This window comes from Diabrotica virgifera, chromosome 10, assembly GCF_917563875.1.
Source record: "Diabrotica virgifera virgifera chromosome 10, PGI_DIABVI_V3a".
NCBI lineage: Eukaryota > Metazoa > Arthropoda > Insecta > Coleoptera > Chrysomelidae > Diabrotica > Diabrotica virgifera.
In genome coordinates, this window is record NC_065452.1 from 6,115,523 (window position 1) to 6,140,816 (window position 25,294).

Below are 25,294 nucleotides of genomic sequence, written 5' to 3' on the forward strand. Positions count from 1 at the left end.
AAAGCCGGTTTTTTGGCCGGTTATAACCGCCAGGTCATAAAGCCTTACGTGATATTTCGATCCTGATTATTATCTCTTCATCACCGTCGCAATTTCTATTTAATCAACTGCCAAGGTATTTAAAATGGTTTACCCATTCTATCTCCTCTCCATCAAGAGAAAATACACCTTGATCTACATTAATCTTTCCAACTGTCATCCAGTGTGTCTATGAAATATTGATATTTAGGCCTCTCCGATAACTTTCCGATATATTCCGATTTAGAATTGCGAGAATTGGGATATTCTAATGATTTAGTAAAGAATTAACAAACTGCTATATCTAATAAAACAAAAATTCGTTACAATTCAACAATTTAACGTAAATTAAAAATATTTGAACTATAACAGTTGCTCAAAATGTCCGCCATTTTGTTCGATGCATTTCCTTGCTCGTTTTAAAATATTTCGAATCGATTTTCTAAGTACATTGGGATTGTTCTTCATTTTTCTGGTAGCTTCTTGTGACCTTGACATAATTAATCAATATGATTTCAAAATTGCCGTAATTAAATTATCTGCGCAAAAATTTGACATGCACCTTTTAATGCAGTTTTTTGTGCTCTTTTAAAATAGACAAACAAATTCTCAAAATTTCAATATACAGGGTGTTGTTTCGAGGTCACAATTACTTTATATTTTTTTCTTAATCCGGACCTGGATTTTTCTTGTCATTAGGAATTGGGTCGGTCCAATGTGGTAAATATGTATTGGTTATTTTTAAAATTAGTATTTATTCATTAATTTTAGTAATTTATAACTAAAAGTTAATAATATCTGCTTTTTAATGTCAAAGTTCTTAAAAAATTCAATATAATTTCAAAATGAAAGTCATAAAATTGTCTGGCCGAAGAATTGAAGCGAACTATTAAACTTACTTTTTTGTGCCCTTTTCAAATATGCAAACAGATTTTCAAAATTTCAATATACAGGGTGTTGTTTTAAGGTCACAATTACTTTATAATTTTTTGTTAATCCGGACCTGGATTTTTCTTATGGTTAGTATGTCGGTCGTTTGGGTTTTGAATGAGACATATGTGTACCAAATATCAAAAAAATATACAGGGTGGTTCTAAAGTTATGGCTTAGGAAAGAAATGGGCAAAATCGATAAAACACCCTGTAACTCGGTTATAAAAGTCGTAAGGGCAAAAAATGTACTATATCTAAAACCGGCTCGGTGACCTCTATTCACCATTAAAGTATTTCCGTTTCCCAATGAAACACCCTGTATAAACAAATATGAGCGTTCAAAATTTGAAATTCATTGTTTATCTATGAAGCATAACGTAAACAATTAAAGTAAAAAGTGGAAATTATGTATAGTTCATATCATTAGCTACAAAAGGTAAAAGTTTCAAGTTTCTACATTGTAAAAAACAAGAGAATTTAAGCATTTTCCATTAAAATCGTTTTTTTTTTTTTATTTAAACAATTAATAAACATAAAATTTTTTTATTGTTGTTGATATTTATATTGTTGATTAATTGGTAAAACTACATAGTATCAAATAAGCTTAATTGTATCCGTTTAATTTATACTAATTAAATAAATTCTAATCCAGAAAAATTAAACTATGTTTTTTAATATCATACATTAGTCATTCAGCCAGAAAAGTGTGCTGCATATTGGTTTTGGTCCAATTCTCGTGTGCGGCTGGATTGATAGAAGGTTTAATGATTGTTATTTAAAATTGTGAAAATTTAATGATTGTAATTACAATCAAAGAACATTTGATTTGTAACCTTGACAATAAGATGAAGGTGACCAACATCTATTTTATAAAATTATAATCGTCTGAATATAATTGCTTGATCAGGATTTGTCACGCCAGGTATCTTCACGCTCCTACTATATCAGTGTCAAAATAGGGTTTAACCAGCTTAGACCTGGAAAAATAATGGAATTTAAAGTAGTGTGGATATTGGCTGTGTTTTTGTTTTGTTATAGATGTAAGTACTTTCAATCTGCCCATCTATAGGCTTTAAAGAAAATATTAATAGGTACTTCATAATATGATTCATATTAATATATTTAATCTATTTTTCTACGATGCAGTCAGTTTAATAAATTTATCATTTCTTCAATTTACTAGTAGGTATTATCGAATTTATTTTCTTTTTATATAATAAACCTTTTTACCATATAATGGTGTAAAATTTAATTTACTTTTTAACAAATTTATTCTTTGTGATTTCGTGTCATATCTTTGTGTCTGTCCTTGTCACTTCTCTTCTTTCCAATATCTTTCCAATTACTTCAACCCAAGTTTTTTAATATTTGTACTTCCCATAATTTTCTCTTTTCAAGAATCCCTTTCCTTTACTAATCTCCACATGTTATCCACCCTTAATATCTCTTTATCAGTTCTCACTTCGTCTATCCACCTCTTCTTTGGTTTTTTTACTGGTCAACCTCCCACCATAATTCCACTAAGCGCTCTACTACTAGGTATTTTGTTATTGTCCACCGCAATCTTCTTATTGGTATGGTATCTTTCATCCGGTGTAAATGACACCATCAGCTCAGCTGTATCTGGTATCAGTGGCGTACTGATAGATCAGCGGGCCCTGGTTCCAGTTGGGACGCGGGCCCGCTCGCCCAATAAAAACACACATTGTATATCAAAAGTTTTTAATAAACATTAAATATACAAATTATCATATATCATCATATATCATAATCATCATTATAAAATATCATATATTGTATCATAAAATATAAATATTATTTATTTATAAAAACTCAAGCTAATTTATAGTCCATTTACTCACGGCTTTTGTATATTTTAAAGAACCGCTTCGATTGACATGAAGAGTACAGGGGAAAAACAAGGAATCTCACATTTTATACATATTGAGATAAACACCAATAAAAGTTTAATTATGTATTATTATTTTTTTTCTTTTCACTGTATGTAAGCTTTGTCCATAAAATTGTAAAATTTTGTGTATTTCTATTCTATTCTATTCTATAATTCTTATGATATCTAAATAGTCCAGGGCCCATCTGTTTTGAGATGGACATTGAGAGGTGACTCAAATTTTTTTGCAGAAATTGCTTGAAAATAACTCAAATAATAATTATTGAGTTATCCTCCCTCTCAAAAAGGTCCGGAACATTGTTTAAATAATCAAAATGTCAAAAAATGAAGGAAAAATTCGATTTTTTTTCTTCGTTTTTTGATCATAACTTTAAAAGTATTCATTTTCGAGAAAAGATGTACTAACATAAAAGTTGCGTAATTAAATTTCCTACAATATAGAATTGGTTAAAAATTTAAAAAATAGTCACCCTTGTTGCAAAATAGCAATAATTGCGAAAAAACCATACAAAAACAAGTATTCGCATTTTACGTTTTTCAACCATTTTTGCTATACTTAGGACCTTCATATTTCACCCAGAAAAACTTTATGATACAGTTAAACAATACTGTAAATTTCATTAAGATCGGTTTAAAATATTTTGCAAAATAAATTTTGCAATCCAGCTTTCGCAAAAAAAATTCATTTTTTCAAAATGTTACAGGACTGAAAATAAAGCAGATAGCACGTTGAAATTTCTATTGCGTATAGAAATGTACTGTAGCTTTCATTTGCAATTTGCAAAATTAAAATCGATTAACTACCACAGCGTCAGGAATTTTTTTAAATAAACATTCATTATTGGTGCTACGCGCAGGACAGCGGTGTTCGATTCACACAAGTTGATTTCCACCAAAATTTCTTCCAATCTTTATCTAATATATTATTTTCTTACTCTATATTTTGTTGTATTTTAATATTTTAATTCCACAATAATCAAACTAATTTTATTATTGTTTGTGAAATATTGTTTAAACAATTGCATATGTTTAAAAATAATAAACTTTTATTCTCTAAATTAAAATAAATGAAGAAAGAAAGTTTTTGCTAAAAAAAGTGTTATTTTAAAGTATAGAGTATGTGTTTTTATTTTGCAATAAACAAATTTATTTATTTATATCGAAATGTAATAAAAATTAAAATGTATCAATCATTATCAAATGTCATTGGAATGCCCAATCAGAGCAAACTATCCGCTGTCCTGCGCGCAGCACCAATAATTATTGTTTATTTAAAAAAATTCCTGACGCCGTGGTAGTTATTCGATTTTAATTTTGAAAATTGCAAATGAAAGGTACAGTGCAATTCTATAAGCAAAAAAAATTTCAACTTGCTATCTGGTTTATTCTCAGTCCTGTAACATTTTGAAAAAATGAATTTTTTTGCGAAAGCTGGATTGCAAAATTTATTTTGCAAAATCTATTAAACCGATCTTAATGAAATTTACAGTACTGTTTAATTGTATCATAAAGTTTTTCTGGGTGAAATATGAAGGTCCTAAGTGCAGCATAAATGGTTAAACAACGTAAAATGCAAATACTTGTTTTTGTATGGTTTTTTCGCAATTATTGCTATTTTGCAACAAGGGTGACTATTTCTTAAATTTTTAACCAATTCTATATTGTAGTAAATTTAATTGCGCAACTTTTATGTCAATACAACTTTTGTTGGAAATGAATATTTTTAAAGTTATAATCAAAAAACGAAGAAAAAAATCGAATTTTTCCTTCATTTTTTGACATTTTGATTATTTAAACAATGTTCCGGACCTTTTTGAGAGGGAGGATAACTCGAAATTTCTGCAAAAAAAATTGAGTCACCTCTCAACGTCCAAATGTACTAATATTTTTACAGATGCGCCCTGGTCTAAAAAACTACTTGAGAGATTCTTAGCAGAATTATAGCAATTATTGGTCTATAATCTTAATATAATATTAATCTATATTAAGTTATTAATTTAATAATGCACCAAAAACCTGCTAAAATTCCTTATTTTTGTCCAGTGGCGTGCGGACAATCCTGGTCCTTCGCCTGGATACAAATTCTTAAAAAATTTATATAGACTGATCTTTCTGGTTATTATTCTGAATCGATAGTCTAGTCGATATTACTGTTTTTGCTACCACATGGCGAGAAAAGCCAAAATTCATGAAAAAGTGACATTCTTTGTTTTTCCCCTGTACTCCTCGACATGACATACACATGCCAAAAAAAGTGATATTGTGCCGATGTGTGCTTTTGCCCTCGAGTTGAGTTTCACCCTTCCCCCCCCCCCTAATTCTAAGCAACTTTAGGTTTATAGAGTTTTTCACTAGTCAATACTTCTCGAATTATTTGGGAGTGAATATGTTCATTTTTCAACAAAAAAACCACGTTTTCAGGGTTTTTTTCAAATAACCCAAAAAGTAAGTATTTTATCTAAAAAAATATTCTTAGTAGAAACATAGCTTATAAAAAGATGAAAAAAATAGTGTACCTATATACGAAGTCTGCAAACTCAGTAGGAGCAGAGTTGTAGGTAACTAATGAAAAGTAGGTTTTTATTCGTCAAATTTCAAACCGAATATTTCAACGTGAAATAACTAAAAAATGAAGGAAGCACTTTTCGGAAAACACTCATCATAACTTTTTAAAAGTGTTTAAAAGCTTTATTTTTTGGTTGTTTTTAAAAAGTTTGTAGCATTAAAATTAAGCATGTAACGCTCAAAATAAAGTTGGTCCCTTTTAAGATATTGGTGATACCAAAAATCGCAAGTAGTAAAAAAGTATAATATGTTTTGCTATTGCGTATTTTGGACTTATTGTTTTCCTGAAGACAAAAATTGGTTAAGATATGGCTGTTCAAAATTTGCATACACTCGTGATTAGTGACTGGTTCAAGCCCATTTAACTACATCCTTTTCAAAAATAAGCACTTTGAACGAAAGAATCTTACAGATCTTAGAAACAATACATAAGTAAAATAATTTGTGAAGCGGTAATGATTATTTTCATTTCGGATGCTAATTATTAGGAGGTGATTTTCACGATTTTTTTTTACCAACAAAAAAAGGACCTACATTCTTTTGATTGTAACTTACTTTTGATGTTAAAATAATAATAAAGCTTTTTTTAAATACTTTAAAAAAGTTAAAATCAGTTTTCACGTTGAAATATTCAATTTGGAATTTTACTAGTTAAGAACCCACTTTCCATTAGCTACAACTCTGCTTCTACTGGGTCTACAGACTACCATTTTTTTCACTTTTTTATAAGCTATATTTTTGCTGATAATATATTTTTTGATAAAATACTTACTTTTTGAGTTATTTGCGAAAACCGCCTGAAAAGGGTTTTTTTTTGTTGAAAAATAAATATTTTCACTTGCAAATAACTCGAAAAGTATTGACTTAGAGAAAAACAGTATAGAAAAGAAGTTGCTTAGAATTAGTTAGTTCATCCAATTCCGGACTTATCCAGTTTCCTGTGTTCCTTAATAAATTTTGTTTTTTGATGAATAGGTATTCTTCGTTTTTATTATTAGGGTAAGTACCTACAAAAAAATTAAAATTTATTAAGCAGTTACATTTTCTAGTGTGTAGGTACTTGTGTAGTTCGAAATGCCCCCATCAAATTAGAGACACAAGAAGCAAAAAATGCGTTAGAGCAGGCTTTTGCGGGGCCCGGGCCCTGGTTCCACGGAACCCGCGGAACCATGCTCAGTACGCCACTGTCTGGTATCTCCAATGTAGACTGTATTTTCAGTCATTTTCTTATATCTGTGTTCCTTATTCTATCAATTTTGGTAACGCCACCGCGCCGCCGCACAGTGTTCAAAATTGAACGAAACGTGATTGAAAGTCAAAAAAAAAATAAATCTGAGAATGCCGAAATTAAGGTGTTTGTTTGTACTACTCTTGATGCAACTTTTCAGCAAAAATTGATATTTTTTCAGTTTGTTAGGGCCAGATGTATTAATGATCAAAAGTACAAACTTCAATATAATTTTATACATCAAATTTAAATCCTCAGAATATGCCTTTTACTTTGATTATTACTTCATTTCTGTGGATAGCTAATGTAAAACTAATTATTGGAGATAAAAATACATACTTTAAAGATTAAAATGATATAGTTAGCTTCACGGAAAGGTGATTATAATTTTGATATAATCGGCTTTTTAAAAACGTATACAATTTTTGATAAAATTAATGTTTGACAGCGTATTACGTTTATTGTGCCATCTTGTGCCACGTTAAATCCTTCACTAGATGAAAGATTACAATGTAAGGAATAAAAAAATATATAACACAAACTGCGGAAAACTGCGCAACTGAGTACATGGCGCATTGCATCGAGCGCTGCGCGCGTTTAATCTGAATTAATTGCATTCGTACGTATTGTTTACATGTATGTCAAACACATGATATTTGTTGGGGTTGCGAAAAAAAAATTTTAGTTTTAATGAAGTAGTGTTTTTGCTTAATAGAGAATATATTGTACATTAGTTTTATAAATAGCTATATTAACAATTTATTGAAGTTACCTATATTTCTTTAGGCGCCATTGGGAAAATGTTGGGATTTGGAGTAAATGTAAATGTGCGCGAATTCATCAAAAATTGTTAGCTCTACGCGCAGATACGTTATAGGGTTTTTCAACGCTTCTTATTTGTTTCGAGCTTCCGTCATAATCTGTCGCATAATCCGTGTATATTAATACACGTGATAGCCATTTTTGATGTCTCGAATTTCCTAAATCTCTTGTCCGCTTTAAGTTATTTAATATGTTATAGCCTTATTCTTTAACAATATCTCCGTAATAATATTGTTGCTAGACGGGTAAGATGTCATTGTGTACCGGGTGTACCAATAATACTGTGTTTTTTTTTCTAAAATATTGAGTATTTCTTACCACTCATAACACTGTTAAAAATATATATACAGGGTATTTCATTAAGAATGTCCAATGTCTGAGTTGTAGATTCTAGACCTCGAGATATTAAGATTTAACCAAAATCACTTAAATAAAATATGGCTCCTTACAGAGTTACAGAGTGTGTTATTTAAAAATTTCAAAACTATGCTCAGTATTTTAAAACTATTCTACGTATCCTTCTCATACTTGACAGACAGTGTAGGTGCTATACACCCTATGAAATTATGTTAAATATTCGTTTCTAGTTAGTCCCAGAGGAGTACGAGATAGGGGACAATGAGGGGTTGACCCTTTCCAATTCCTACTCCACTGGCGGAATTTCCATTTTAGCGCAATTTTTCGATTCTCCGATACTCGCTATGTAAATAACATACTCCTCACACCTAACGATAAAATTATTCGTTTTCGAGATATTTGAACTTAAACAAGTAACGGCACAGAGATTTTGAATAATGTATTGTGTCGCTTAATTTTCAAACATTTCGAAAACTTATGATTTTATCATTAATAATGAATAATATACTCTTCAGTCTTAACGATAAAATCATTGGTAATAGAGATACTTGAATTTAAAATTAAGCGGCAAAATACATTAATTAAATATCTGTGCCGTTACATGTTTAACTTCAAATATCTCGAAAACTGATGACTTTATCGTTGCGAATGAAGTGTATGTTATTTACATAGATAGAATTGTAGAATCTAAAAATTGTGCTAAAATGGCATTTCCGCCAGTAGTGTAGAATTTGAGAAGGCTCAACCATTCACTGTCCCCTGTCGTACGCCTCTGGTAATAGGCAGAAACGATTGTTTAACATAATTTTATGGAGTGTACAGTACCCACACTTTTTGCCAAGTATGAAAAGGATACGTCAAATAGTTTTAAACCAATGAGCAAAAATATTTTTTTAATTTTTAAATAAAACACCCTGTAACTCTGTAACGAGCCACATTTTAGTTAAGTGATTTGGGTTAAATCCTAATATTTTGAGGTCTAGAATGTATAAATCAAATTGGACATTCTTAATGAAACACCCTGTATAATGATATTTTTTAAGTAATTCACCCCCTAATGAAGGGATGAAAACTAAAAAAAAAACGACCCCTGTTATAATGTACTCGTTATACGGTATAATACCTCAAATATTCCAAGTTTTCAGCCGGATCCCTTTTACAGTTTAAACAAATTTAGTTTCGATCACGTTTTGACCAATTTTGAACACTGCGCCGCCGTTAACTTATCTTAAAAACTTCTGCTCATCTCCGCTATATTTTTAACACAAATGTGCCTGACGTACAATAAATTGTACACCATAAACATGTTTTGACTTGTACATATACAGGGTGTCCAGAAACTCTACCGACAAACGAAGACAGGAGATTCTTCAGATAATTTTAAGTTAATTTAACCCAATTCACTTAGTCCGAAAATGCTTCCTAAGGGAGCTAGAGCTCTTTGAAGATGGCGTCTTGTAATTAGTTTTTCTTAAATACCTCCAGAACGCTTCCATTTAGAAAAACAAAAGTAGGTACGCGTATTTATCTTCAAGATATAAATCTAATCCATCCATTACAAATTTCTAGTACCGATCATAGGCGTCCGTTTTGGGTAGAGCAACGGTTATTTTATCACATAACTTTTTATCTTTAACTTTTATGCATTTCTGACACTGGATTATTAAATTATGGAGTATTCTAGTACTAAAAGGTACTCTTGTTTTAAATCTGTAGGACACACCGTTTTCTAGAAAAATCAATTTGAAAATTTTTCGCTCTTTGAATTAAAAAAATTTTTTCAAAAAAAAACTGTTTAGAAAGACCAAAACTGGTACATTTATTTATATTCCAGAGATAAATCGATTTCATTAATTGCGAATTTCTAGTACTGGTCATAGGCGTCCGTTTTGGGTAGGTCAACAGTTATTTTATAGCATAACTTTTTTATCTTGAATTTTTGAGCATTTTTGACACTAGATTATTAAATTATGAGGTATTCGAGTACTAAAAGTTACTCTTACTTTATGTTGGTAAAATACTTCGTTTTTTGTTGAAAAGTTCTTTTCATTTTTTTTTTCAAATTCCAAAAATGAAAAACTTCAAATCGATTTTTCTAGAAAACGGTGTGTCCTACCGACTTAAAGCAAGAGTACCTTTTAGTACTAGAATACCTCACAATTTAATAATACGGTGTCAAGAATGCATAAAAGTTAAGAACAAAAAAGTTATGCGTTAAAATACCCGTTGCTCTACCCAAAACGGACGCCCATGACCGGTACTAGAATTTTGCGATAGATGGAATCGATTCATCTCTGAAAACTAAATATGCATACCAATTTTCATTTTTCTAAATCTAAGCGTTCTGGAGGTATTTAAGAAAAACTAATTTCATGACGCCATCTTCAAAGAGCTCTAGCTTTTTCCATTTTCGGACTAGGTGAATTGGATTAAATTGTCTTAAAATTATCTGAGGGATCTCCTGTCTTCGTTTGTCGGTAAAGTTTCTGGACACCCTGTATACAGTATGTCCCTGTAAGTTGTATCCATATGGAAAACTTTGTTATTATTAATTTTACGAAAAAAAGTTATTCTTCATAAAAAGCTCTGCATGGTCCAAAACCTAAGATTCAACCATCAGATATCAAATTTTATGAATATTATACGAGGTATGTGAAAAAGTTTGAATTTCACTCAAGAGTAAAGTAGCTTTATTTTTCACAATATTGAAAATTGCTATTATGAAAAGTTGTTTGGAATTAAAAACTATATTCTAATATGCAATTACATCCTTCTAGTTAATTTTTTTTTTTTTTTGAAAAAGTATGGATAACTAACATTATTTTCAGTAATTTCAATTCTAATAACTCTTTTATTATTAATTTTACGAAAAGTAATACAAAGTTCTGCATGGTCTAAAATACTCTAAAACCTAAAATACAATCATCTTATGTCAATTTTATACGAGGTGTGTCAAAAAAGATAAATTTATATCAAAAGTAAAGTACCTTTATAGTTCAAAATATTTGAATAAGAAGGATGTAATTACATACTGAAACATGGTTTTTAATTCTTAATAACTTTTCATAATAACAATTTTCGATATTGTGAAAAATAAAGGTATTTTACTCTTGAGCCAAATTCATATTTTTTGACATACCTTGTATAAAATTGATAAAATTTGACATAAGATGGTTGTATTTTAGGTTTCAGACCATGCAGAATTTTTTATTGGGAATCACTTTTTTCCGTAAAATTAATAATAAAAGAGTTATCAGCATTGACATAACTGAAAATAATGTTAGTTATCCATAATTTTTCAAAAAAAAAATTTCAATTAGAAGGATGTAATTGCATATTAGAATATAGTTTTTAATTCCAAACAACTTTTCATAATATCAATTCTCAATATTGTGAAAAATAAAGCTACTTTACTCTTGAGTGAAATTCAAATTTTTTGACATACCTCGTATAATATTCATAAAATTTTATCTCTGATGGTTGAATCTTAGGTTTTGGACCATGCAGATCTTTTTATGAAGAATGACTTTTTTTCGTAAAATTAATAATAAAAAAGTTTTCCATATGGATACAACTTACAGGGACATACTGTATATGCACATTATTTATCTTGGTAACGTCTTAACCAACTATACGGTGTAGTTGTGAATTACTCACTTTGTGATATCTGGCGATAATGTTGTGATAAAGATTATTAGTTTTATAATACGGCTGAATTTAGAAAACGATTTGCTAAATAATTAAATATTTGTTATACTTATACAGAAAATTTATATATATTTTTGTACCGGTGCCGCCCAAAATCCCGACAGCCAAAATCCCGACAGCCAAATCCCGACGGCCAAAATCCCGACACGCCAGAATCCCGACAGGCCAGAATCCCGACACGCCAAAATCCCGACAGACCAGAATCCCGACAAATAAAAATCCTGTCAGATTTTCAAACCTATAATACATAGTATCCATCTATTTTTGTTACGTTACAGTATTATTTCAAACATGAAATTTATTTATATTTTAACTGGTACTAATATCATCTACTTTCAAATAAATTAATACTGATTAATTCGCAAACATTTTTCCATTATTGTTTTGATTGATTCCATAATAATTTTGGAAAAATGTGAAAACTTTGAATTATCCACGTCCGTCTGTCGGTCCGTCTGTCCGTCTGTCTGTCTTTCCGCAAACACAACTCCTCCATCATTATACCAGGTAGAATGACATTTGAGGTGTCAAATAGAATATATAAAAGCTTATAATCCGTTTTATTAATCAGTTTTAATTTATTTCCAAGTATCTAGGTGATATTAGTATAATTAGCTAAATATAAATATAAACTGCTCGTCAAAAGTTAGGGATATAGAAAATTCTGCTGAATTTTATAGTAGATTTTTTCGTGAACAGATTAACGGATTCCGCTAATTTTTTTTTATTTTAGACTTTTCTTTAGTATTTACACAGTTATGCAAAGGTTTACTCAAACTTTTTTTTTTTTAATTATACCGGGTGGAAGAAGAGAAATGTTTTTCTTATGTTAAGTTTGAGACGCCCTGTAGGGAGGACGAGGTACAAATGGGAGTATATATTGAAATCGTATTGTAGTCTTATGTTTTGTGAACATTTTGTTTTTTGAATGTCCCTGATATCTTTAGAAATAAAAAAAATAGACGGTTTTTTAATTTAACATGTGTTTTAACCGAAACCAAAGTTTGAGACACCTTGTAGGGAGGAAAAGGCAAAAAGGTGAGTATACCTTGATATTTTGTTGTAGTCTCATATTTTGTGAATATTTTATTTGTTTAAATTCTCTGATATCTTTAATAACAAAGAAACTAGACGATATTACTCTTTAATATGTGTTTTAACTGACGACATGCGTCACATCACACATGTGAAACATAGAAAAACATATTAAAGAGTAATACCGTCTAATTTCTTTGTTAGTAAAGATATCAGAGAAACTAAAAAAAAAATATTCAAAAAATATCAGACTACAACATAATATCGGGGTATACTCACCTTTGTGCCTTTTTCTTTCTACAAGGTGTCTCAAACTTTTGTTTCGGTTAAAACACATGTTAAATTACAAAACCGTCTATTTTTTTTGTTTCTAAAGATATCAGGGACATTCAAACAACAGCATGTTCACAAAACATAAGACTACAATAATATTCTGATGTATACTCACATTTGTACCTCGTTCTCCCTACAGGGTATCTCAAACTTAACACAAGAAAAACATATTTTTTTCTTCCACCCGGTATAAGTACAAAAAATAAGTTTGAGTAAACCTTTGCATAACTGTGTAAATACTAAAGAAAAAGCTAAAATAAAAAAAAATTGCGGAATCCGTCTGTTCGCGAAAAAATCAACTATGAAAATCAGCATAATTTTCTATATCCCTAACTTTTGACTAGCAGTTTATATAATATAAATAAATTTCATGTTTAAAATAATACTGTAACGTAACAAAAATAAATGAATACTATGTATTATAGTTTTGAAAATCTGATAGGATTTTTAATTTGTCGGGATTCTGGCCTGTCGGGATTTTGGCGTGTCGGGATTCTGGCCTGTCGGGATTCTGGCGTGTCGGGATTCTGGCGTGTTGGAATTTTGGCCGTCGGGATTTTGGCTGTCGGGATTTTGGGGTAGACCCGTATTACATTAGTAAGTAACACCTATGGTACCTTTTTGGTATTGCTGAAAAAAAGGAAAAAATAAGCTTTTTTTAAATGACAACCTAGGTTGAGTCATAATATATCATATAAAAGTATATTTTTTTCTCTTTTCAGCAATACCAAAAAAAAAGTACCATATTACTAATGTAATACACCATAATATCGTAATTTTTTCATTATTGTTAAATTACTGTTAAACACTGCAGATATCAAATACAAGTAAGACTAATTTAAAACTTGACATTTTATTGTATACAAAATGGTTTTTGACATTTTTTCAGTGCGTACTACTGGTTTTAGTTTTAGATTATCTGCCTATTAGTGGCGTACGCGTACCTACCAAGAATAGTGAAAAATAAAAATGGATTAATAAAATAGCAATGTAATAGAGTTTTTTATAAGTAATATGGTACTTTTTTGGTATTTCTGAAAAGAGGCAAAAATAAGCTTTTCTATGATATATCACTCGACCTAGGTTGCCACTAAAAAAATCAAAATGGCGGCGATACTCTAAACAGTGACGTCACATAAATTTGAAATGTTTTCTAAAAAATGCGGAATATCTTCTCATTTATGATTCTTGAATTTCATAAATATATATTTATTTGTTTCAAAGAAATTACCGTGGTTCCATACTTTTTCGCTGCCCTGTATTTATTGTTACCTATATCTAACTATATCTTAATTAATAATAATAGCAAATTCATTGTTTGAAATTTTGAGCAATACTGCAAATTAAATCACGTGTTCGTGACAGATGTTTGTTAGAAACTATAATATAACAGCAAAGCTCTACACTATACCTACCTTTGTTTGAATTTCGAATGGTAAAGAGCTTTAAATTAACTTCATTAAAATGATTTCACTTCTGAAGCTCTAGAAAGACAATGGTGTTCAACAATGCGCTTATTCTCATTACAAAGACGAATTTCGTTTAATTTATTTTTACGGAAGATTTATCATGCTTTGAAAACATCGAAATCACTTGGGGATAAAGCTAAAATTAATTATATCATCTTATTAAATTTAGCTCATGGCGAATTTAAGAAATGAAGAGTCATTAGCCGTTTTTAAAATACATAAATAACTCCTTTTGCCATTAACTTTCCAATAAATATGGAGATAATCTCAAAAAAGCTGTCTTATTGCTAATGAGATTTTCGCAAGTGAATGATTTTGATAGACCAGTCTATAAGTGAAAAAATCATTTATTTCATTGATAACAAAATATTTTTTGAATATAAATCGTTTCTTATACATTTTAGAGAAAAATACTTAAAATAAAAGTTTTGTAAATCCTAAAAAGCTTTTTATTTTTGATAGTTTCCAAATTAAAAAATTCCATAAGTATGTACATAAAAAATATTTCACCGAGATTATTGCAAAAACCTTTATTTGCTATTAAAAACAGTTTGAAAAAGGTCTGACTTGCTAGCTTATAAACATTTATAATAAGTTTGGCATTTTCATGTGATACTCTTGTCAGTAGGCTTTATGAAAGCTGGTGAAAAATCGCACGTTTCAAAACAAACAGAAGTTTCTATAATCAATAGGAAACCAAATAGCATTTTTTTTTCTTAAAATCATATTTCCATACGTTGTTAACATTAACAATTGAAAACTAAAAGAACTCTAAATGAAGATCACAAGTTCATCATCCAACATATACACACACCGAAACTTATATGGAATCACCATGTATTTGAAAGTAATATTTATTTCTTTTGAAAAAAACTTATTACTGTTGCGAAGAATAAAGGTTTTTATTGAAAATAAACAAATATATAAGACAATCGGATAGTACAGCTCGGTACGTATAGGTTATTTGCTTGAGTTGCAAATTGAACGAGAATAATTAAACTAACTTTTGCGTCCAAAAACGAAAATATGCCTAATGTGGGGTTATAGAACTTACAACGAGGAAAGATTATTGGTCTTGTGGAGAAAGTAATGTTCTCAGAGGGACATAGCTGTAGAGCTAGGAGTAATATAGGGCGTTCTGTCCAAAACCTATGCTAGGTAACAGGAACTAGGAAAGCTCAAAAATAAAGCAAGGAAAAGTCGCCAAAAGTAATAACGACTCTCCACGATCGTTTAATTGTCCAATCAGCTGGAAGACACTCAACCATTTATCACCTGCAGCTCCAAAGGCAGCTTTTGGAAGCTACAGGTGTAACTGTTTCAGTTGAAACGATAAGAGGAAGAGTTCGTACCAAGAAGTATACAGCAGGAGACAGTTATTGGTTCCCGAGTTATCCAGGCAGCACAAGATTGATCACCTAAATTGGTGTCTTCACCACCAAAACTGGAACATTGGGAATTGACAAAATGTGCTATTTTCAAAAAAAGTCAGGATTTGTGTAAAATCAGATGACTCATGAAATCGTGTACTTAGAGGTCGAGGAAGACAAGCAAGGACGAAAACTGTCAGATCTGTTCACAAATATACAAGGGGAAGTGTAATGTTCTGGAGAGGATTTGAGGGGGCCAGACGTAAAAGGGTTTAAGTGCAGTTTTTATAGTTATGAGATACCTAATCAGCTTCAAAGTTGTTTGAGTTTTATAAATTCTAGGAGTCATTAAACTAAAATATGTCTAGTGTACAATGTACTATAAAATGATAAAAATATAAGGGTATACTATTACTCTTACTATATCCTTCCTTTTTTTCCTTTATTAAAAAAATGTACTTGATATGTTGATAAATGTTACTGGTAAAACGGTTCAAGTGCAGATGTTAACTACATATTACTAATCATTTTTGTCCCAGCTGTTACCCACAGTGTAACTACAACTGGCACGTTGCATAATACTTAATTAGTCTTCAAAATTGGTCACAAATCTAATATTTATTTACTTGAAACTAATCCTGTATTAACATGTGTTTACACATTACAGAATACTAAAAATAGTTTTGTGGTAAAATGGTTCAAGTGCACTTAAACCCGTTTATTACTATTTGTTTTTACAGAATACTAAAACTAGTTTTGTGGTAAAACGGTTCAAGCGCACGGTTAAACCTGGTTACTACCAAAGCAAACTGCAATTGTTTTCAGTGAACTAAATGTAATGGCGATAGATGGCGACTGTAGGGCGAAATATGCTTAAATCGTTTTACAACCAAGTTCTAATACCATTTAAGTATGCGAATCTGTACTTAGAGTAAAATTTTAAAAAATTGCACTTAAACCCTTTTACTTCTAACCTTCTCAATTATGATCCGTAAAAAAACTCCTTTAATTTTCATCCATTCAACTTTAACTGCTCACAGGTATGTTGATAACCTGTAATCAGGCTCTGGAGAGGTGCAACAGGAGAACATTTAATTTTATTGCATGATAGTGTACCTCCACATACCATTAGAGTGACTACAGACATCATTGAAGCAGAAGGTATGCCTTGTTTGGAGTGGCCTGCTTGCTCACCCGAGCTCAATCCTATAGAGTATTTGTGGTATATGCTTCAAATAAAAATTAGAGCTCGCCGGGATAATTCACCGCACGGCTAGTACAAGCTGCTCTTAAAGGATGGAGCAACCTACCACAACGAAATACAGTAAAACCTCGATATAACGGACCTCTATTTAACGGACTTCGGATATAACGGACAAAAAATCCGATCAAATGTAAAAAAAATTGAATGCAAAAAAATACGAAAAATCGGATTCTGGAAGAAAAATCAGCAAGGACAGGATCTCGGCACTGCTTTTTGCTAACGCCGATGGATTGCATCGATTGACTGCTATAATTGTTGGCAAATCTCGAAACCTAGAGTTGTTAAAGATATGTATATGTATAATGCATCATCTTCTCGTTTCATATTATAGCTCTAATAAGGCATGGTTCACCATAGATATTTTCAAAAATTGGTTTATTAAAGAATTTGTACTTGCAGTGAGAAAATTTCAAGAGAAGAAACAGGAAATACCGCCGAAAGAGGTATAATGGATTTTATGGATTTTAGACAACGCTCCTTCTTATCCTCGTGAAAATATTCGACATTCATAAGATGACAACTTTGATTTTTTGTTTTTACCAAAAAATACATCGTTTATTCAATTCATGGATCAGTGAATAATTTTGGCAACCAAACGAGAATATTGTAGAAAGTTTTTAGATGAAGTAGAAAAGTAAGAAAGTAGCGAACAAGACTTGATAACTTTTTTAATTTACAGATGTGTACACTGTATCTAAATACAGTGGGTACATGTTATCAAAATAAATTTTTTTTATTGATTTGAAACCTATTTTTTATAGCGGACTTTCGGCTTTAACGGACATACCGTCTCCCCAATTAGTCCGTTATATCGAGGTTTTACTGTATTGATAATTTTATTGTGAGCATGCCCACGCAAACTGAAGGTTGCATAATATAAGGACTAGAGGTGATAACACTTACTACCACAAAATACTAAAAAAAATAAATAAAAACAATTTAAACATTATTCGTTTTACATTGAAATATTGTATGCTATTGACTTTAAAACAACTACTTTCAATTTAAAAATGTATAAACATTCTCAATTTCTTTGCAAAACGAAAATGCAGCAGCTGCATAATACTCTGGTTAAAGCGGAGAGTGCAGGAAGAGTCTATACCGGTTTCGGAGATCTTTTTCCCCTCATCAGTAAACCCATATCCTCTTCTCTCCGCTTTAACCATTTACCATAGCTTAGGGCCTTCCCGAATTGCAAAGAAAGAAATGTCACGGATGAACTAGGGCCATCTACCGGAAAACAAACTAAGTTATCAATCGAAGCAGCGCAGAAAACGACAATAAATATCGCCTCCGTACCACCAGATTGACAACAGGTGGAATACTTTCTTTGGTTACACCTCCTGAGACTTTTACAATTTAAAAGTCATACAGGTGCCGAGAAAATTAAGATGAGAGAATTTTAAATAATTCACAACTCATCTACTCAGCATGGTAAAGCTCCAACAAGAAAGATTCCTTAATACTCAAAAGAGTAAATGAATTAAAAATGTATAAACATTCTCAATTTCTTTGCAAAACGAAAATGCAGCAGCTGCATAATACTCTGGTTAAAGCGGAGAGTGCAGGAAGAGTCTATACCGGTTTCGGAGATCTTTTTCCCCTCATCAGTAAACCCATATCCTCTTCTCTCCGCTTTAACCATTTACCATAGCTTAGGGCCTTCCCGAATTGCAAAGAAAGAAATGTCACGGATGAACTAGGGCCATCTACCGGAAAACAAACTAAGTTATCAATCGAAGCAGCGCAGAAAACGACAATAAATATCGCCTCCGTACCACCAGATTGACAACAGGTGGAATACTTTCTTTGGTTACACCTCCTGAGACTTTTACAATTTAAAAGTCATACAGGTGCCGAGAAAATTAAGATGAGAGAATTTTAAATAATTCACAACTCATCTACTCAGCATGGTAAAGCTCCAACAAGAAAGATTCCTTAATACTCAAAAGAGTAAATGAATTAAAAATGTATAAACATTCTCAATTTCTTTGCAAAACGAAAATGCAGCAGCTGCATAATACTCTGGTTAAACTTTGCTGCATAATACTTTCAATTTGTTTGTTAAATACTTTATTGTTTTATTTTATTGTTATGTATTTGTTATTAAATTGCTTTAAAATAAATATTGTTTGGTTTCGTGTGTTCGTTTTTTTAAATTCGCACGAAATAGTAAGATATATCAGATGATTCCATATAAGTTTGGGTGTGTGTATGTGACATATTATAGGTACAATAAGGAAATAAAGATTCGTAATCCGTTAAAGGTCCATGGTTAAAGGTTAAAGTGATCGTACTCGCAGGGCCGCGGGCTTTTAAGCGCCCCGGGGCAAGAAATTTTAGGCACCCCTTTCCGCCTCCATTTGTAAGTAGTTTTTGCAACTTAGTGAATCGGCATACCGTATTCGCTGCGTGCGTGATTATGGTGGGGGTACCTTGAAACAATGCCAACGTGAGTACTGGCGAAATATGACAATATTGGAGCTATCTTTGTAATGTAATTGTCATTGTTTGTACACAAATTTTTGTCAAAAATGGTACATAACTGTTACCTATTTATCATATTCTTAACGTCAAATTGTGAGATCCAAAAATGTCAGATGAAGGCACTATAGGTGATGTCACGTCAGTCATGCACAAAGCGAAAACCTACAAACTATTTGTTTCATCCTCATTATCTTTGCCTTTATCTCTATGCGGTGTCAGCTTCATTATTTGCATTTCTCCATAAGTTTCTGTCTTGGATTATATCAATATTAATCCTCTTTACCGACATGCCCTGCCTAAGCCTCTCCGCCCAGGTCTTCTTTTGTGTTCCTCTCTTACTCCTTCCAGGTACCTGCAGTTTAAGAATTCTTCGTATTGGGTGACTGACGTCGCGACGTTGAACATGACCAAATCATCTTAACCTATGCTCTCTCATTTTGGCATCTATTGGTGTCAACCCTAGACTTCCCCTAATGTACTCATTCCCAATCTCATCCTTCTTTGTCACTCCAGTCATCCATCTAAGCATTATCATTTCTGTCACATGCATGAGTTATTCTTCTTTCTATTTAACTGTCCAACATTCATTTCCGTACATCATAGCTGGCCTTATAGGTGTTTTATAGAATTTTCCCTTCAGCTTCACTGGAATTTTTCTGTCACGCAACAAACCACTCGCTTCATTCCACTTCATCCATCACCTATCCAACTCTAATCCACTACATGCATCTCCATCTATTTTTCAACCGATTTTAAAGCCGTCACCTTTTAGTTGACATCCACTGATCCCGGACGTATTTCCCTTTAAAAATAATGAGCGGGGGATCTTTCACACCACTCCTGCGGTACTATAACTGTTGGTAGAATTGTCACATTCTCTTTTCCCGGACCACTTGTTACGCGTGAACATACTGCACCTTTTTCGTCCAACTACTTTTGTCTTTGCGGGATCCATTGATATTTCATATTTGGGTAGGATTATAGTTGAGTTGCAAGTAACCTAAGGTTGTCTTCAATAATTTGAAATAATCTCCAATAACAAATGGATCTGTCATGTTTTGACGAGCAAACTCCACGGCTTGTGGAGTTTTTATTGACAGATTATGGGGTACTTTAAAGGCTGTGAACCAATCAGACCCTGGGATATTGTTTTTAAAAGGAGTGTTTAGTTTATTTTGGATAACAAACTGGGACACTAGAAGAATCACTTCTTTCTGCGAAAGACCAAAGCCCCATCGCTCTAATGTTCGGAGACCATCCGCTAAAATTGCTTCTTGGACAAGTGGAATGGCCAGGTTTCTACCGAGTGATTGACTTTTAATACCAGTTTTTCCAGCTATAGGATCATGCAAAGCACTCTTAGGTGTTCCATATTTTCGTGAAGAACCATGAATAGTTAACACGGCTCTGTTTACTTCATCGATGGCAGCATTTAGATCGTCTTTAGTATACTTCTTAGCTCTTTCTGATTTTCGGACATATACACGAACCATTATGACTGCTATAAGAAAAAAAGTATATATTAGCCATTTTATTTTGAGAACTGTTCAAAAGAAATGATATATAATGCACACAGGGCAAGATCGGACTTAAAATATTTCCACATGCATATAACAAGTTCGATCTTGCCCTTAATGGGGCAAGATCGGATTTTTATGGAAATCTACGAATATTGTAAGGTTATGTTTTGTAAGCACATGGGACAACAGCTAAGTAACAAGATAGTCGGTATTAAATAGTTAAATGTGTGTACTTACCTCGAATAAGTATTTATTTTCTGTGGGGCAAGACCGAATAGCTAAATTTAATTTAAAAAAAAAACAGACTAAATCTAAGAATAGTCACTTCCTAAAATAAGTGTAAGTAACCACTCTCCAACTTTGGTACCATCCACATCAAACTAATCCATAAAGCAAGCGAAAGCACTACCGGTGGCATCTAAACATTCCGTATATGTATTTGGAACCTAGGAGTTTTCTATTGGTTCTAATGTTATTCGGTTCCAAATTCATATACGGAATGTTAAATATTCGTACACCGACAAAGATAAGTTTTTATTAGACTCTGTTTTTTTTATTTAATGGCATAGACATTATATAAAAGGAGATTAATTTTAAAATACTTGTTACTGTATTATTAAATAAAAATAAAACAATTATAGTATTTGGAATGTTATTTGGTGCGAAAATTATATTCTTCTTCATTCCCTTTGAGAATCATCATCATTATCTTTGCCTTGGTGCGAAATTCATATACGGTATGTTAAATATTCGTAGAACAAAAAGACGATTTTTATTAAAGCCAATTAAAATGAGACTGGTTATAGTACCTATATTATGCAACGAGCATTTAATGATGGTTATTATGAAGGGAGTATAAGGGATACGAAACGAGCCGCCTAGCGGCGAGTTTTGTGTAGATTACGAGCTTCATAATGATAATTAAATGCAAGTTGTTTACACGATTTTTTCTATGATAATTCACAAAAAAATATATTCAAATTTATTAATTTTGTAACGCAAACAAATTAAGTAGTTTGTCAGTCTGACAGTTTGTTTACATATTGAGAACTATCAAAGAGTATTATTTGATTCGCCATTGGTTAATGCGCGTGTGCTACCTTTATCGCGAATATCATATCGCGATTCTATTGGTTAAAAATCTGTATCCTAATGAAAATATGTATCATAATGAAGTTCATTATGATACAGGTAGTGACATCATAATTGATATATTATAGTATGAGAATAGAAAAATATTATTGTTAATGTATTATTAAAGATCCACAAGGGAAAATGTTTTCCTGTAGTTGGCTGTATACCATATAATACAAAATAAACGAATAAAGTCCTTTATAAAAAATCTATATTTAAAATTCCTAAAAAGGGCTACATCACAGAACTAGTTTTAGATTGATTGACCAACCATCATCAGTGCTTTCCTAAAATGAATGTAACCTGATAAAATGAAGCAAAGGTTTTAAAATTTTGACTACGTTTAAAAAAAGGCGTAGGTTATACCTACTCACGTGTCCTTATCATGCTAACCACCAAAATATAATATTACAAATTTTATTTACATATATTACATAATTATAAATATTTTGGTGGTTAGCATGTAAGATCACGTAAGTATAACGTACAACTTTTTTTAACCGTAGTCAAAATTTTAAAACCTTTGCACCATTTTATAAGGTTATATTCATTTTAGGAAAGCACTGATGATGATTGGTCAACCAATCAAAAACTAGTTCTGTGATGTAGCCCTTTTTAGGGATTTTAAATATAGACCTTTTATAAAGGACTTTATTCGTTTTTTTGTATTATATGGTATACAGCCAACTACAGGAAAACCTTTTTCCGTATGGATCTTTAATAATACATTAACAATAATCTTTTTATAATATTCTCATACTATAATATATCAATTATGATGTCACTACCTGTATCATAATGAACTTCATTATGATACAGATTTTCAATATGATACAGATTTTTAACCAATAGAATCGCGATATGACATTCGCGAGAAAGGTGGCACACGCGCAGTAATCAATGGCGAGTCAAATATATACGCTTTGACAGTTCTCAATATGTAAACAAACTGTGTCAGACTGACAAACTACTTAATTTGTTTGCGTTACAAAATTAATAAAACTGAATATATTTTTTTTTGTGAACGATCATAGAAAAAATCGTGTATACAACTTGCATTTAATTATCATTATGAAGCTAGTACTCTATACGAAACTCGCCGCTAAGCGACTCCTTTCGTATCCCTTATACTTGCTTCATAATGACCACCATTAAATGCTCGTTGTATAATATACTATTAAAAACCAGTCTCATTTTAACTGGCTTTAATAAAAATCGTCTTTTTGTTCTACGAATATTTAACATACCGTATATGAATTTCGCACCAAATAACATTCCAAATACTATAATTGTTTTATTTTTATTTAATAATACAGTAACAAGTATTTTAAAATTAATCTCCTTTTAACAGACTCTAATAAAAACTTATCTTTTTCGGTGTACGAATATTTAACATTCCGTATGTGAATTTGGAACCGAATAACATTCCGTATATGCGTTTGGGACCTCGCCGCCTATTGGTTAAAATATGACCGCGTGCTGCAGCGAACCAATAGAAAACTCCTAGGTTCCAAACACATATATACGGAATGTTTAGATGCCTACCGGTGACGTGATTTCACGAAGTAACCCGAATTACAGCGACAGTGGACGGTCTTCCCCCAGATTCGATCTTACCCATAAGCACCTTACATAATTTCTTGTAGAAATAAATATTTGAATAATCATCGCTGCAATAAAGATTAGATCTTTCAAATGAGGTATCATGTGACCTCGGTTTGTATTCAAAAAAATCGTGGATTACGTCATTTCGCCAACACTGATGACGTAATGTCCAAAACCTATATAGCAATTAATTGCCATTCAAAATTTAAAACTAACGTGTTTTAAGGCTTTTTAACAGTCGTCTGTGTCTAAAATAATGAATTTATTCGATACTTTTGCATCATTCTGTGTAAATAGAAATTAGAAATAAAAATATGAGTTCATTTTAAAAAACCTTTAAAATAAAAATCTTTTAACAAAAGAAATTAGTATCTACAAACAAGACGATATAAATGAAAATATGTAATTCTTACATTTTTATTGTAGGTTCTGCACTCTCTATTAATGACAAACTGGACTTTGGAGGCCGCTCATCAAATCATGCTTCGTTGACTGATAACCATCATGGAGTTCATATAAATACTTTTACACCAGTCACAAGGTCTTCAACGTCTTTAAACGTAGACAATAAGGATGCATTAGATAAAATATCTAGTGCTTGCACGTCTGAAGGATGTAATGTAACCAAATCCACGAATGATCCAAATGATACTATTAAAACTGATGTTGTAATACACATAGAATCAAATCTAGATTTAAAACCCAATAATGATAAAGCTATATCGTTAGGTAATATACCAGATGATACACCAGATGTACCGATAATTACAGGTACTGACAGTTCTAATCCCAATAACGCATTTAATACAGATCAAAAATCAATCTTTATCCCAGGTAACCAACCAAGCTATCCTTCAAATGTTTATAGAAACATGTATGGGCCATCATATTCATCTAGTACATCCCCCAATTTGTTTAATCCAAACAGAAGGTATGATTATCCCAACAATTACCAAGGTGGAAACTCTTGGAATTCGCCCACCACAATGCAAATGGCTGATCCTAACAGAAATATGGTAGTTCCGCATTATAACAATGGAATAGAAGTAACGATACCACGCTTTGATCCTACTCTACATAATCACTATTTTGGAGAACACCCACCTCCCCAGTCTGCCATTTATTCGAGGAGAACTAGTATAATGAATCCAGTTGAGTTTAAAATCATGAGACCTGTATGGCAACCATCTTCCTGGCAGCATTTGATGAATAACTATAGATACAACACCATGCCGCGTGCCATGAGCAGAGGAATCCATTGTGAATGTGGACATACCGCTGGGAATGTCCAGTTACAGTCAAATTTAAATAGACAGCTTAATTTACATCATTCTGGTGTAGGGAGTTCTATTACCGATCCAGGAGCTCAGATTAACGATAAACTAGGTTCATTAAATTAAGATCACAAAATAAACGCAACAAAAGAATTAAAACAAATGTTTTGTTAAACAGTATTAAAATATTGGAAGTAAAATTAAAATAAAGTGTAATTAAAAACTTAGATATTTATACATTTAATTAATTAAATATAATAA

The 25,294-nt window shown here is 31.6% G+C and overlaps 1 protein-coding gene across 1 annotated transcript; it reads left to right on the top strand.

Moving 5' to 3' along the window:
- The first annotated feature begins 1,828 nt into the window (after nt 1–1,828).
- On the top strand, nt 1,829–25,260 carry LOC114333961 (uncharacterized). The gene is made up of 2 exons (XM_028283961.2): nt 1,829–1,990; nt 24,186–25,260. The coding sequence occupies exons 1-2, from the start codon at nt 1,939–1,941 to the stop codon at nt 25,157–25,159; spliced, it is 1,026 nt and encodes a 341-aa protein (XP_028139762.2). The 5' UTR covers nt 1,829–1,938; the 3' UTR covers nt 25,160–25,260.
- The last annotated feature ends 34 nt before the right edge of the window (nt 25,261–25,294 follow it).

Coding starts and splice junctions, on each gene's coding strand:
- LOC114333961 (XM_028283961.2), top strand. CDS start 1,939: ATGGAATTTAAAGTAGTGTGGATATTGGCTGTGTTTTTGTTTTGTTAT. Junction 1,991..24,185: donor GTTTTTGTTTTGTTATAGAT/GTAAGTACTTTC, acceptor TTTTTATTGTAG/GTTCTGCACTCTCTATTAAT.